The 14321-nt window shown below is 38.7% G+C and overlaps 1 protein-coding gene across 4 annotated transcripts in view; it reads right to left on the reverse strand.

Moving 5' to 3' along the window:
* Positions 1–408: 408 nt before the first annotated feature.
* Positions 409–14321, reverse strand: part of PRKACB (protein kinase cAMP-activated catalytic subunit beta) — a 129812-nt gene continuing 115899 nt past the window's right edge. For all 4 annotated transcript variants that reach the window (XM_030572331.1, XM_030572332.1, XM_030572330.1 and 1 more), the window contains exons 9-10: positions 11925–12089; positions 409–2649 (exon numbers count right to left, since the gene is read on the reverse strand). In XM_030572331.1, the coding sequence (XP_030428191.1) occupies positions 2524–2649; positions 11925–12089 (291 nt within the window). In that variant the 3' untranslated portion in view covers positions 409–2523. The remainder of the gene's footprint in view (positions 2650–11924; positions 12090–14321) is intronic.

Here is a 14321-nt window from a genome sequence, read left to right on the forward strand (position 1 = left end):
TGGCTGTGTTTAAAGGAAAGGATTGCATAATATTCACATTGTCAAATGTACTCACTAATGCCATGGAAACTATGCTCCTTCTCCTCCCCCCACCCCCAAATAAAGTCTCATTTCCTTACTGACGTTCACTATGTCATGTTGGAAATTTATTTTACTTCCCATAGTTAACTGGTTGTTCATACAATTCAGAAACAGCATATTATCATGGAATTATTAAGAGGCCACTTCAATTTATGCCTATCTGGAGTTTAATCTGGATATCAAATAGACATGTTAGAATCAATGCCCTACAGTCCTCTGTTTTACTGTACACCCAGGTTGAATGATCACTGTACGTCACAGAATAGAAAATCTCTGAACCATATTAGGTTATAAATGACTGAAAATTAAAATAATGAACAATCAAACTGTGATCTCCAGCATTTATTAAAATCTTTTAAAGTTCATAAACGACAACAAAGTTACTGTAGAATTTATCGCATACAACTAGCATACAACAGCATGTCCTCAGTCTAAATGAAATACAAAAGATTTTAACATTTTTTTATACAAAGAGTTTTTCTTTAACTTATTATTGTGATGATATATTTTTATTACATAAAATTTGCTACAGCAAAGTATCTTATACTTTTCTTGTACATATGTAAATTTGGGTGGACAAAGGCTGCAATCAGTGTCAACCTCCTAATGACGTTGTGCAAAAATGCTTGACAACCTAAAGACATACAGAATGTTGGATGGTACAGCTCATACTGGTTTGTAAAATGTCTACAAAGGCTTTTCTTAAAGGAGTGTCATACAGATTAAAAGGATGTAATGTCAATGGTTCATCTGCACTGACATTCAAACAAATACAATAGCTATGTATCAATATAGATCAGTTTTAATAAAAACGAGTCATCCTTGTATGCATGTAAATTGATCATAAAATATGAGCCTACTTTATTTTAAACTGTTTAGATGTGCTGTTTTAAAGACAGGTCACTGAGATATCCAGCATCAAGTGTACAAATAAAAATAGAATGAATAAATTTAAAAGCAAAAAATAATGTGCTGAGCGACTGATTATTAATAAACACTGAAATAAATGTGTAAAAGTGCCAAAAGCTAGTACATGGCAGCAGTATCTTAAGTCAGTTGGTGAGAGTATACAAGCCCAAATTCTTACATCTGTGTGATCATACATTCTGTTTCATTGAAAGGAAGTAGGTTAGAAATGAAGACGCAACGTAACTAAGAAAATAACTGTGGCAGTTTTTAACTATGTCTCTTTTACACATGAATGAAGCACTGTAATTAAAAATCAAAAATGATCACAGCAGTTCTCCATCCTCAGTTTACTAATATAGTATACCAGAATAAAAACTTGGCAATAACCTCTTATTTTAACAGCTAACAAAACAAAACAAAAAATCTGTATTAATCTAGCAATGCATCCATATTACTTTGGATTTGCTAAACCCACTTGTTTCCTCATAGCTAATGGCAGAGCACTTTTTGATTTTGGTTTTTAAACCAATGCCTTAAGTTAAAAAAAGGGTATTAAACTAGGAATACTTTAGGAGACACAACACTGACTTTTTTTTTTAGTTAGCCATATTCTGTTACAATACTGACCAAAACTTCTTTTACGAGTTTAGGGTTTATGGTGTTAAAAACCCATTTAATACCTACTGACTGAAATGCTGATAATTTACTTGGTTAAATATGGCCTGGGACCTGGTGGAACTGTTCCTGCTCAATGAGATTGTGTACTTCCAATGGGACAGTCAGGTTATGGCATATTTACCTACTGCCCAGCTGAGGAATACAAAGGAAGGAGGCAGTGAAGAGAACTGCAGGTATGTAGAAAACCAAGACACAGGGTCTAGCTACTTAAGCTGTCCAATTTATGCTAATTTTGGTCAGGCTCCAAGTAGTAATGTTTTTAAGTTAATTTAGCATAGACTTATGTGGCGATAAATACTACCTTCAAAAATGCTAAAAATGTTGGCTAGATTTAGTCTGAGCTACCAAAAAAAATATATATATATATATATAAATAATCAACTGTAGTCTCAGATACAAGACAGACAAGAAGTATTGGCTGGCACAGACTAGAAGCAACACTTATCTTTCACTTCAGTCTAAATCACAGTAGCCGCAACACCTTCCATTTCACTCACACAAATACATTTTTCAAAATAAAATGGAGCATTCTTGGGTAAAAAACTACTTCATTTTAAAAGGGGGAACTGAACATTACACAGAAACAAATGAAACGACAGAAACCAAAAGATAAGTAGGAAAGTGGTCTAGTATTCTGTGATACAGCAAAACAGTGCTTGCTTAATTGTGCCTAGTCATAAGGGTTGGTGCAAACTGCACACATGGAAGATGGCAATAAAGACCTCAGTCAGCTTTGTGGAATGAAGTAACTAGGTAACTGTTTTGACATATGACTGTCTCAGCTTCACCTCATCAGTTAATAGAGTGCAAAGATCCCAATGTAAGTCCTGATGTCATCTTGTCCTCTTACACATACTAAAAATCAGCAAATTCTTTTGCACATTTCTCTGTTAGAGACACACGAATATCTTCTTCTTCATAGTCATCAAAGTTGCTGGTATCTCCGGGTCCTCTGCACTTTGGTATAAATGGTGCTTCTACCTATATTTGAGAGAAAAATCATGTAAGATGTCAGTTTAAAAGAGCAGACAAGTAAAAATCTACCTTTTAGATTTACTGATATGGTAACAAGCATTAAAAAATCTTGATCCTCCACTAGCTGTTCTTTAGCACTGACAAGTGAGAAAGCTTAATCAGAATTACTTTACCCAATATAATCCATCACCACATTTACTTAGGGCTTTCTAAAATGAAAATATCAAGAAGCGTTTAGATGTATACATAGAAATTTAAAATCATATCACTTATTGACAAACGTCCAACAAAAATTACTTTCGTTCAGAGAAAGATTACTACCCTTCTCGGTCACCATCTCAGACAAAAGCCTAAGCAAATACAGCTATTTCTTATGCTGCACTTGGAAGGTCAAAAAACTCAGATTCCAACAGACAACAGGGGAAAATGAATTCCCTGTTGAGAATATTCTGTTTCCGGGAGATGATAAAAGTAGAGATAATTCAGTGAGGGCTGCACACAAGAGAATCTATCACAATGGTTGAAGAGATGGAAAATGGACTCCTGTCTAGCAGCACTACCTAGGAATCCTGGGACAATTTGGGATCCAAACCTCCCAGATTAAAAAAAAATGCATCCAAAAGACTGGGCAATACCCAATAACCGGAGCACACATCACTTCAGCTGAAGCTCCCTGACATTTCTCTTAGTTACTAGTACCTTGCCTGCATTGAACATCAACTAGTTTGCTCTTGTTCATGCCCCAATCTCAGCCAGGTATGAGGAAAGAAGAGAGCTGGCACTGAGTATAATGGAAGGGTGTGTGTGTGTCTGTGTGTATGTGGGGGGTGGGTATTGTGAATCATCAGCATATATACCGGCTCAAAATCCACATCTTTTCACTATCTCCCCCAACAGCTTCACAAACACGTTGTTCAAATATAACTTTCAGGTCCCCCCATGACAATTGTTCCACATTACCAAGAGATCTCCCAAAGATGAAAAAAGTCTGTTTAAATAAGGAGAGAGCCCATCCAACCAGTCCTAGAATTGGAACATAATCAATTATATGAAGGGCTACTGAAAGATTTAAAAAAATCCAATGAACTCCTTCGCTGTAGTTATTTTTATGAGAACAATGATGTCATCTCCATGACACACACACAGCAGTCTAGCTTTAGCATGTTTCAAAAGGCTGACTCCTGTGATTAGATGAAGTACCGTATATACTTGTTCATAAGCCGAATATTTCTGGTAAAAAAGTAACGCATCAAAGAGCAGGGGTCAGCTTATAAACGGGTCTACACCAAAATTTCATGATTTTAAATGCTATGGAATCACTGAATTGAATATCTAATATATCATCGTTTTGTTTACCTGGAGTGTTTGCAGGCATAGAGCCCCTCAGCTCCCTGTGGCTGCAGTTCGCCGTTCCCAGCCAGTGGGAGCTACAGGAAGTGGCGTGCCAGTTCCCGCAGCTCCCATTGGCTGGGAACAGCAAACTGCAGACGCTGGGAGCTGAGGGACTTGGTGCCTGTGAATGCTCCAGGTAGACAAAACGTCCAGGCCCGCTAGCGGCTTACCCAAGCAGGCCAGGAGCCAAAGTTTGCCAACCCCTGAAACACAGGGTCAGCTTATGAAAGGGCCATACAGTTTTTGCTATTTTTATCTAACCATCTTGGGGGGGGGTCGGCTTATAAACAAATGGACTAATGAATGAGTATATATGGTAATTGGTTGGGTTTAACAGTTAGATAGATCAGACTACACTTAAAAAAACCCCACAAGGTTGTTTCTATTCCTTCCAAAGATATTATTCGCACTATTAAATATAAATAAACTCAGACTCCACTGTAATTTTCCCTACAGTTAATTCTAAGAGTAAAATTGAAATGAATGAGCAGATTCACCTCATCCATGTAAGTTCAATGATCAGCTCCTTTTTGCAGATGCTCCAAAAGACACATTACTGCCTCTTGTGAACGAAGAGCATTAAAGATGGATATTAGAAAGAGGTATATTTGAGGTTAGAAAATATGATTTATGAGGGAAGTTTGAAAGAACTGAGCATGTTTAGTCGAGGGAGGGCATGATAACAGTCTTCAAATAGATAAAGGTTGTTAGAAAGAGGACAGTGATCAAAACCAAACATCTGTTGAGAAAACAACACAGCAGGGCACAGATTATCCAATAAATTCTTGGAATGTATTAGAGAGAATTTTTTTTATGTCAGAAGGTAGACACAGCTACTAAGGGAGAGGCTGTTCTAGATCTGAGTTTGACAAATAGGAAGGAACTAGTTGAGAATTTGAAAGTGGGAGACACTTTGGGTCAGTGACCATGAAATGATTGAGTTTATGATTCTAAGGAATGGTAGAAGGGAAAAGAGCACAATAAAGACTCTGGATTGCAATTAGGCAGATTAGCAAATTCAGGGAGTTGTAGGTGGGGGGGGGGAGAGAGGGAATAACATAAAATGTTGACATGACAGAAGTGCCAAATGACTTTTTTGTTTCAGTTTTCACCAAAAAATTTAGTACCAATTGGACATCTAACTTAATGAAAGCTAGTGAAAATGAGGACGGATCAGAGGCTAAAATAGGGAAAGAACGACTTAAAAATTAGTTAGACAAGTTAGATGTCTTCAAGTTACCAGGGCCTGATGAACTACATCTTAGAATACTCAAGGAGCTGACACAGGAGATATCTGAGCCATTAGCAACTATCTTTGAAAAGTCATGGAAGACATGAGAGATTCTGGAAGACTGGAAAAGGGCAAATATAATGCCAATCTATAAAAAGGGAAATAAGGACAACCCAAGGAATTACAGACCGGTCAGCTCAACTTCAGTACCCAGAAAGATAAATAGAGAAAATAATTAAGCAATCAGTTTGCAAACACCTAGAAGATAATAAGGTGATAAGTAAGTCAGCATGGATTTATCAAGAACAAACTGCGTTAAAGCAACCCAAGAGCTTTCTTTGTCAGGGTAACAAGCCTTGTGGAGGAGCAGGGCAAGCAGTAGATGTGGTATATCTTGACTTTAGTATGGCTTTTGATACTGTCTTGCAAGACCTTCACCTAAACAAACTAGGGAAATACAACCTAGATGGAGCCACTATAAAGTGGGTGCATAACTGGTTGGAAGACTGTTCTCAGAGAGTAATCATCAGTGGTTCACAGTCAAACTGGAAGGGCATATTGAGTGGGGTCCTGCAGGGATCAGTTCTGGGTCCAGTTCTGTTCAATATTTTCATCAATGATTTAGATAATGGTATCGAGTGTACACTTACACAGTTTGAGGACAACACCAAGCTGGGAGGGGTTGCAAGTGCTTTCAAGGATAGGATTAAAATTCAAAATGTCTGGGCAACCTGGAGAAATGGTCTGAAGTGGACAGAATGAACTTCAATAAGGATAAATGCAAAATACTACACTTAGGAAGGAACAATCAGTTGCACACATACAAAATGGGAAATGACTGCCTAGGCAGGAGTACTGCAGAAAGGCATCCGGGAGTCATAATGGATCACAAGCTAAATATGAGTCAACAGTGTAACACGGTTGCTAATAATAATAATAATAATAATAATAATAATAATAAAAGCAGACATCATTCCAGGATGTATTAGCAGGAATGGTGTAAGAAAGACATGACAAGTAATTTTTCCACCCTACTCTGTGCTGAGTAGGCTTCAGTGGAGTACTATGTCGAGTTCTGGATGCCACCTTTCAGGAAAGATTGGACTGTCTCCATTTTGTCCATGACAAGAGCAACAAAGATTAAAGGTAAAAAAAAAAAATTACCTATGAGGGAAGATTGAAAACAAATTGTGTTTGTTTAGTCTGGAGAAGAGAAGACAGAGGGGAACATGATACCACTTTTCACGTACATAAAAGGCTGTTACAATGAGGAGGGAGAAAAATTGTTCTCTTTAATCTTTGAAGATAGAACAAGAAGCAATGGACTTAAATTACAGCAGAGATGGTTTAGGTTGTATATTAGGAAAAACTTCCTGTGAGGGTAGTTAGGCACTGGAATAAATTGCTTAGTGGGGGTTGAGGAATCTCCATCATATTATTTTTTTAAGAACAGGTTAGACAAACAGCTGTCATGATAGTTTAGGTATACTTAATTCTGTCCCACAGTGGATGCTAGCTGACCTCCCAAGGTCCCTTCCAGCTCAACATTTCTATGATTACAGTGCACCCCAGAGGCCTAGTAAAAGCACAACATGCTGCCATGTGGGAATCAAGTAAATCAGTCCTGAACATCAAGGCCTATGTTTGTTTCCTGTGGAGTGGCAAGAGCAGCACACTTGTATATTACGTGATATCCTCCTATGGCCATGTTCGAAACAAAGTTGACAAGTTCCAAAGGGAGTTGAAACCATCTTCTTTCGCCCAAAGGACTGTCACTGCAATGTGAGGGCTTTCGGAATGGAGGGAAGGTATGCAGGACAAAAATAAATCACGCAGCTTTATACAAAGGACATACTGCAGAGGTGACCACTATGGTGGATTCTTTGTTGATATCAAAGGATTCTAATATCTCACAATCACCAAGAAAGTAAAGCTGAAGTGGTTTGTGAGATCATACAACTCAAAAGATACCTATTCAGGTTTGGTATCAACCTTTTCCTATAGTGAAATCCTTATATTTAATGGAGAAGAGTAACATTTTTGCAAAATTTTATACTGTCTTATATGATTTTGTATGGTGATGTTTCCTCCGAACATTTTATATGTTAGAGCAGGGGTAGGCAACCTTTCAGAAGTGGTGTGCCAAGTCTTCATTTATTCACTCTAGTTTAAGGTTTCACGTGCCAGTAATTCATTTTAACCTTTTCAAAAGGCCTCTTTCTAGAAGTCTATAATATATAACTAAACTACTGTTGTATATAAAGTAAATAAGGTTTTTAAAATGTTTAAGAAGCTTCATTTAAAATTAAATTAAAATGCAGAGCCCCCCGGACCAGTGGCCAGGACCCACGCAGTGTGAGTGCCACTGAAAATCAGTTCACGTGCCGCCTTCGGCACCTGTGCCACAGGTTGCCTACTCCTGGTGTTAAGAGCCAGAATGTGCCTGTGCAACACACTGGTGACCAAATAGTGTTTTTGACATTTTTTTGTTGCCTTTAAACCTTGCAAGGGTTAATCTTATTTTAGACCCCAAATCACAGGGACCTCTGAGGATCACAACAAATCTGCCTGCTGGAATTTGTGTCAGTGAATCTGACAGACTGCCAAATATTTAAAGAGATTGCGAGCTGAAAACATTAGCTATTATTATTTAGTGTTAGATCATGACATTATGATCTGCATAGTGCAAGGGGTGGCATGTTATTGCACTGACTTGGAACATCCTGGGAGGGAGACAGTGACTCCTTGCTATGCTGGGGAGGGAGGAAACTATTTTGTGTTTATACCCAGTGCAGCATAGGAAGGCTCCAACTTCCTGCCCCATACCTGCATTGGGATGGAGAGAAGTAGCAGCTCTGCTTCCTTTCCTATATTGCCACCTTTGGTGTAGATATATGCATGTCTGGACCACAGTAATACTCACTAAGATTTGTGAAGCTAGAAACCACGAATAGGAACAGGGCTGCATTGCACATGGCTTTTCTACAAACATACATCTGTGCCCTCAAGACAGGAAGGAAAAAGTGGGTGCTCAATAGCCTGAGTATATACCTAACCTATGTAACCACATGTTCCTATTGCCATTACCCTCATTCTCTCTCCAGCTGTTCCCAAATTATTCCCTAACCAAAAAATCTAAACAAACAGACTAAAATTGGGATTTTAAGCAGTGTTTATTAAAACATGGGGCTTTTCTGAGGTCACAGCCCCTTGGGCTCTGTGTGTATGTGTGTGTGTGTAGTAACAGTCCCTCCATCTCCCTGTTGCTCCTGGATGCACCACCATGGTGTTGGTTGCAGGGCCGCCAGCAGGGGTTGGGCCCTGCTCCCGTCTGGAGACACTTGAGGCACAATGCTGAAGGAGTAGGCAGCCAGTGAGTTCCCTATCTTCCCAAGGCCAGTGGGGCTCAGGCTTTGGGCTCGAGTCCCAGGCTCCAGCAGCACAGTGGCAGGCCCTAGGCTCCGGTAACGGGGCTTCAGGTTCTAGCCCCTCCTGCTTTCCCTAACCTCTTATCCAGGGCTTAATTTGTCCCGAGGCTTGGCAGGGCTGAGTAAGTCTGCTGTGAAAAGTGATATTTGTATGCTGATATCACTTTTCTGCAATGAACTTACTAGCTAGCAATAAATTACAATGATTTGGATGTGTATGTGTGCATATTTAATTGTTTTTCTTAAAGCTAATAAAGTATTTTAGGAAAAAGTGTGAGAGTGGCCACCAGCAAGAGTTGGTGGCCGCACTCTGAGTGCCCCCAAAAAATTTGTCCTAGGAACCCCTGCTAGTTCAAATGAAAAGCCCAAAATGTTTACTTGCCCTTGCAATACAGAGTTATTTTTCACAATACTATTCTCAGATCCCTACCAGAGGAAATCTCTGAAGGTGAGCTCACAAGAAAACAGGGATATGCAACGGAAATACTGCTCAGCCTTAATTAAAGCCATATTACCAGGCACAGTTTAATAAATACCTATGCATGTATAAAAAGAAAAAGAGGCTCTGATCTTTTCAGAAATATTAAATACTGACTGTATTATGCACAACTGTAACACAACGGTATAATTCGTACCATTTTAGTTGCTAAGGAACTATTTTTTCATTATGCAGAGTAGGTCCAGTTTAGGCAAGTGACTTTACTATAAGAAAGCACTGGTGAAAACAGTCTGTGGAAAGATGGCATCAAACATAAGAGTTGACCTCTAGATTTCAATACACCCTGAAATATTAATATTGTACTCTATTATTATTATTATTGTTTTAGCCTTCTAATAATATTTCCTATAATAATTAATTGCAAAACCATTCTTCAGTAGTATTCCAAATCCTTTATAAATGGAAATATAAAGTAGTGATATTTCTTGCTTTTGAAAAAAAAAAGTTTTCGATAACAATAGGATGGTGAGGTTAAGCACATGTAACAAAATATTAAAATATTTAATTTATTATTATAGGAAAAAAAATCATAGATGAATCCCCACTGCATATAAATTGTGTTCTAAATGGGCATTTAAAAACACAGAGAAGAGTTAATTACAATTCTGTAATGTTAAATCTTTTCTTAAAATGTCTCCACTTAACACAAAGAATGCAAGATGTGTTAATAGTACCCTGTCTCATAGTAATTAATACGTTAGTGATTACAACAACTACTGTTCTGTCAACTTGTGTAACCAAACAACCAGTTTCTTTTTATAAACTATTGTTAGATTTTAGGTTCGGCCTTTAAAAGAATTTTTTAAATTATTATTATTATAGCAGCACTTTCACACCTCTATTAGCATTTGAATAAGACACTAATATTCACTGAAGTATGTCACCTGACTGTAAAAACTCATTTGTGACAAATGTCTCAAAATAAATTATTTCTGCTCTCAAAATTTTCAAAACCAATGAGATTTTAAAATTTTACTACTTCCTATTTACAAGACAGAAAAATACTGGTTTAACCTAAGAAACTGTTCATTTCCTGGGTGTATGTCATCTGGGAACTGGCTAATTTCCAGGTGCTTAGTGATGCTACAAAAGTGGCACTATGCCAGAGCAGAGCAGACTTTGGGAGCTGCTGGAAGGCAGGGCCTGCAGTAACTCCCACCCTGCTTCACTCACTCTGTCAGGAACCAAATCTTCCCCTTCTACCACCCTTCTCGGCAGTTGTGTCTATAACGAGAATTTTCTAAAGGTCTCATTCTGGTACAACTCCAACAGTGGGAGCAATAATGGGAGCCCTAGCATAGGCTTGCTGCCAGCATTTTCTGACGCGCTCAGAAGCTGAGTGGTCTAGAAAACACTATGGTAAAAATGCTGACACCCAACCAGGGCCGGATTTCCAATTAGGTACAGTAGGCATGTGCCTAGGGGCACCAGAGTTCTAGGGGCACCTAAAAGTGAAAAGTGGGTTAAAAGTTTCATTTTTTAAAGAAAACATGCTGTAGGCAGGCGAGTGGGGGGAGATGGGATAGGGGACAGGGACACTGAACATGCTGTGCCTAGGTACGTGTAAAGTGTAAATCCAGCCCTGCATCCAACCACTAGAAGAGCTCTCAACATTGCTACCACTGATGGAACTGCACTAGTGCTAGAAAAACAATTGGACAATTTAGAAGACATCTTCTATGTAGTCAAGATTAACGAGATAAACCTCTGCTGTTGAATCCTGTCCTCTGCCTCAGAAGATGACAGCAGAGGAAAGGTATGTGACAGCAAAGGCTGGGTGCGTAATAGCAGAGGCTGGAGACAAATCCCTAAATTACAGATTCATTGATTCTAGGACTGGAAGGGACCTTGAGAGGTCATCGAATCCAGTCCCCTGCCCTCATGGCAGGACCAAATACTGTCTAGACCATCCTGGATAGACATTTATTTAACCTACTCTTAAATATCTCCAGAGCTGGAGATTCTAAAACCTCCCTAGGCAAGTGTTTAACCAGTATTCCAGTGCTTAACCACCCTGACAGTTAGGAACTTTTTCCTAATGTCCAACCTAAACCTCCCTTGCTGCAGTTTAAGCCCATTGCTTCTTGTTCTATCCTTAGAGGCTAAGGTGAAAAATTTTTCTCCCTCCGCCTTATGACACCCTTTTAGATACCTGAAAACTGCTATCATGTCTCCTCTCATTCTTCTCTTTTCCAAACTAAACAAACCCAATTCTTTCAGCCTTCCTTCATAGGCCATGTTCTCAAGACCTATAATCATTCTTGTTGCTCTTCTCTGGACCCTCTCCAAAGAAGAGCAACAAGACCAGAGCATCTCCATGCTGAAGAACAGGCTGGCTTCTGAGAACAAGTAGGCAAATAACAAAGATTTCTTAGTGGGAGAGACAATTTCAGTAGCCATAATATGTTAAAAATTAAGTAGAAGTTAGAGGTGCAAGAAATCGCTCATTTTGAAGATGGGCAAGAAAGGAATTAGAGCAGAGCATGAACCATGCATTAGGGCAGCATGGATGTTTATGAGGTGCCTAGGATAAGTATACTGGTCCTTTGTAATTTAATGCAATCCTCAGGATTCAAAGAATATCATGCTTTTCTCAGAACATCTGAATTTGATGGGCCAAATTTGCTAACTTTTCCATTCATAATACAATTTAAAATAGCCAACTTTGACTTTGCTTAATGAAATCAGAAATGCATATAATTTTAATTATTTAGGTGACAAAGTGCCTTACCTTTCTCTGATAAATGGCAATCCAATCTGTTGTAGCAAACCACTTGTGGTTCTTTATGTCATTTACACCATTCTTTAGATTTCCATATCGTTTGGTCAAGTCTACCTGGAGTAAATTTCTTAGTAGGTCCTTCAGGTCTGAGCTGAAGTGTGATGGGAACCGTACCTAAAAAACCACACCCATAAATTACCACCACAATATAGATTACATTTGTTTTTTCTCCCCCTTTGTGAAGTTAAGAGAACAATGCTCATATAAATTAAAATTGTGGAGTCATTCTACACTTCTAGTATCAGAGGGGTAGCCGTGTTAGTCTGGATCTGTAAAAAGCAACAAAGAGTCCTGTGGCTCCTTACAGACTAACAGAAGTATTGGAGTATAAGCTTTTGTGGGTGAATACCCACTTCGTCAGATGCATCTAATTAGTTTCTAATTAGTTGCTAACTGCACACTCAGAAGTCATATGTGAGAATTCAATCTAGAAATTTATTTATACTATAATCTCTCTATAGATACCCATATACTGCCAATCAAACTCTTAGCTGAACAATTCTGAGCATTTTTTAAACACATGAAAGTTTGTTTACCTTGTCAAAGTAAATTTGTGACTATTTAACAGACCATCTCAAACACAAAATAGTCATATCCAGTCTGCACTGGCAAGGTAAACCAGGTTAGCATGAACTGTGCTTCAATAGTGTTTAAAAAAGATCCAGTTGATACAGGTTTCACTGCATAGTTTTACAGGACTTTAAATGATCCAAGAAGAACCATCAGAAAATCTAATGCAGATCTGAAATTGAAAAGAAGTGTCTTGCCACGTCCACGCTTCCAGAATTTGGCACTCGCTATGCCCAGTTGGTCAACGGTATTCTGTAGCTATGAAATGTCATTAAATAATTAACTTAAGAGTTAAATGCAGTGCACAGAATTATTTAATTGAATAATTAAGTGAAGAGATGTGGTAGCTCTGATAGCTAGCTCTGATAGATAAGTATGTTCTTCCGATTTATCTGTGTAGGCATGTGTATGGCTCTCATTAGTGTAGTATCTGAGTGCATCACAATTACTAATGAATATTATCCTCAAAACACTCTGAAAGGCAGGAAAATATTACTCCCATTTTACTGATGGGGAACTGAGGCAAAGGGTAGATAAAATGACTAGCCCACGGTCACATAGGAAATCTGTAGTTGAACTGAGAACTGAACACAATTCTCTTGAGTTTAAAATCCAGTGCCCAATGCACTAGACCATCCTTCCTTCCCAGAGTCAGTAAAAATATCGAATGATAAAATTAGAGAAAATTTACGTACAATGACTGCAAAAATCAATCTTCTTTTTCCAATATGAAGATAAATCTTTAATGATTAGGTAGTTTAAAGAATCTTTTAGTAAAGAGAGTTTTATTGACATTTGTGGTCAATCTAAAAGTCAATACTTTAGGCAAAATGTAACCAAGGAAATTAATAACATATTTTTACAGGAAGAGCCACAGTGAATTTAGTAATCACGAGTGTCCTCAATTTTATATTTCATCCAAAAGATAGACTCCTCAGAAGCAATATTCTGTAACACCATGCTACAACATTGGTTCCATACTGACTTAGAAGGAGGAATGCCAGTATTTAAATCACCAGCACCACCTGGGTTTTCTCCAAGATCTTTTGTCCAAGTGGTGAACCAGTTAAATCTGTTTAAGTTAGGAGATCTGATGAGATCACTGAATGAAGTGATATGGCTGTTCATCATGTCAATGTCTTTTGTTTGCTTTTACCCTGTACTATAAAGATTTCACGGAGGAGACCAGCGTTTCTCAAATTGGATCCTGAACCAACAGGGAGTTGTGGAGTGGTGGTGGTGGTGGTTTCGCAAGGTTATTTTAGGGGGTTCATGGTATTGCCACCCTTACTTCTGTGCTGCCTCCAGTACTGGGCAACCAGAGAGAGGTGGCTGTTGGCAAGGCACCAGGCTCTGAAGACAGCTCCTCACCAGTAGCAGCACAGAAGTATGGGTGGCAATACCATACCATGCCACCCTTACTTCTACAGTGCTGCTGCTGGCGGCAGCTCTGGCTTCAGAGCTGGGCTCCCAGCCAGCCGCTACCACCTCTACCTGCTCAGCTCTGCAGGCAGCGCTGCTGCCAGCAGCAGCACAAAAATAATGGCAGCAGTACCACAACCCCTCTCCCCCCCCCCACAATAACCTTGCAACCCCCCACAACTCTTTTTTGTGTCTAGATCCCTACAATAACAATACGGCGAAATTTCAGATTTAAATAGCTGAAATAATGAAATTTACTATTTTAAAAATCCTATGAGATTGACCATAAGGGACCATGAATTTGGTAGGGCTAACCGGAATTGGCTATGCTTTAACCTTCTTTTCTCTGTGCTA

The sequence above is a fragment of the Gopherus evgoodei genome, chromosome 8 (genome assembly GCF_007399415.2).
Source record: "Gopherus evgoodei ecotype Sinaloan lineage chromosome 8, rGopEvg1_v1.p, whole genome shotgun sequence".
In the NCBI taxonomy this organism is placed as follows: Eukaryota; Metazoa; Chordata; order Testudines; family Testudinidae; genus Gopherus; species Gopherus evgoodei.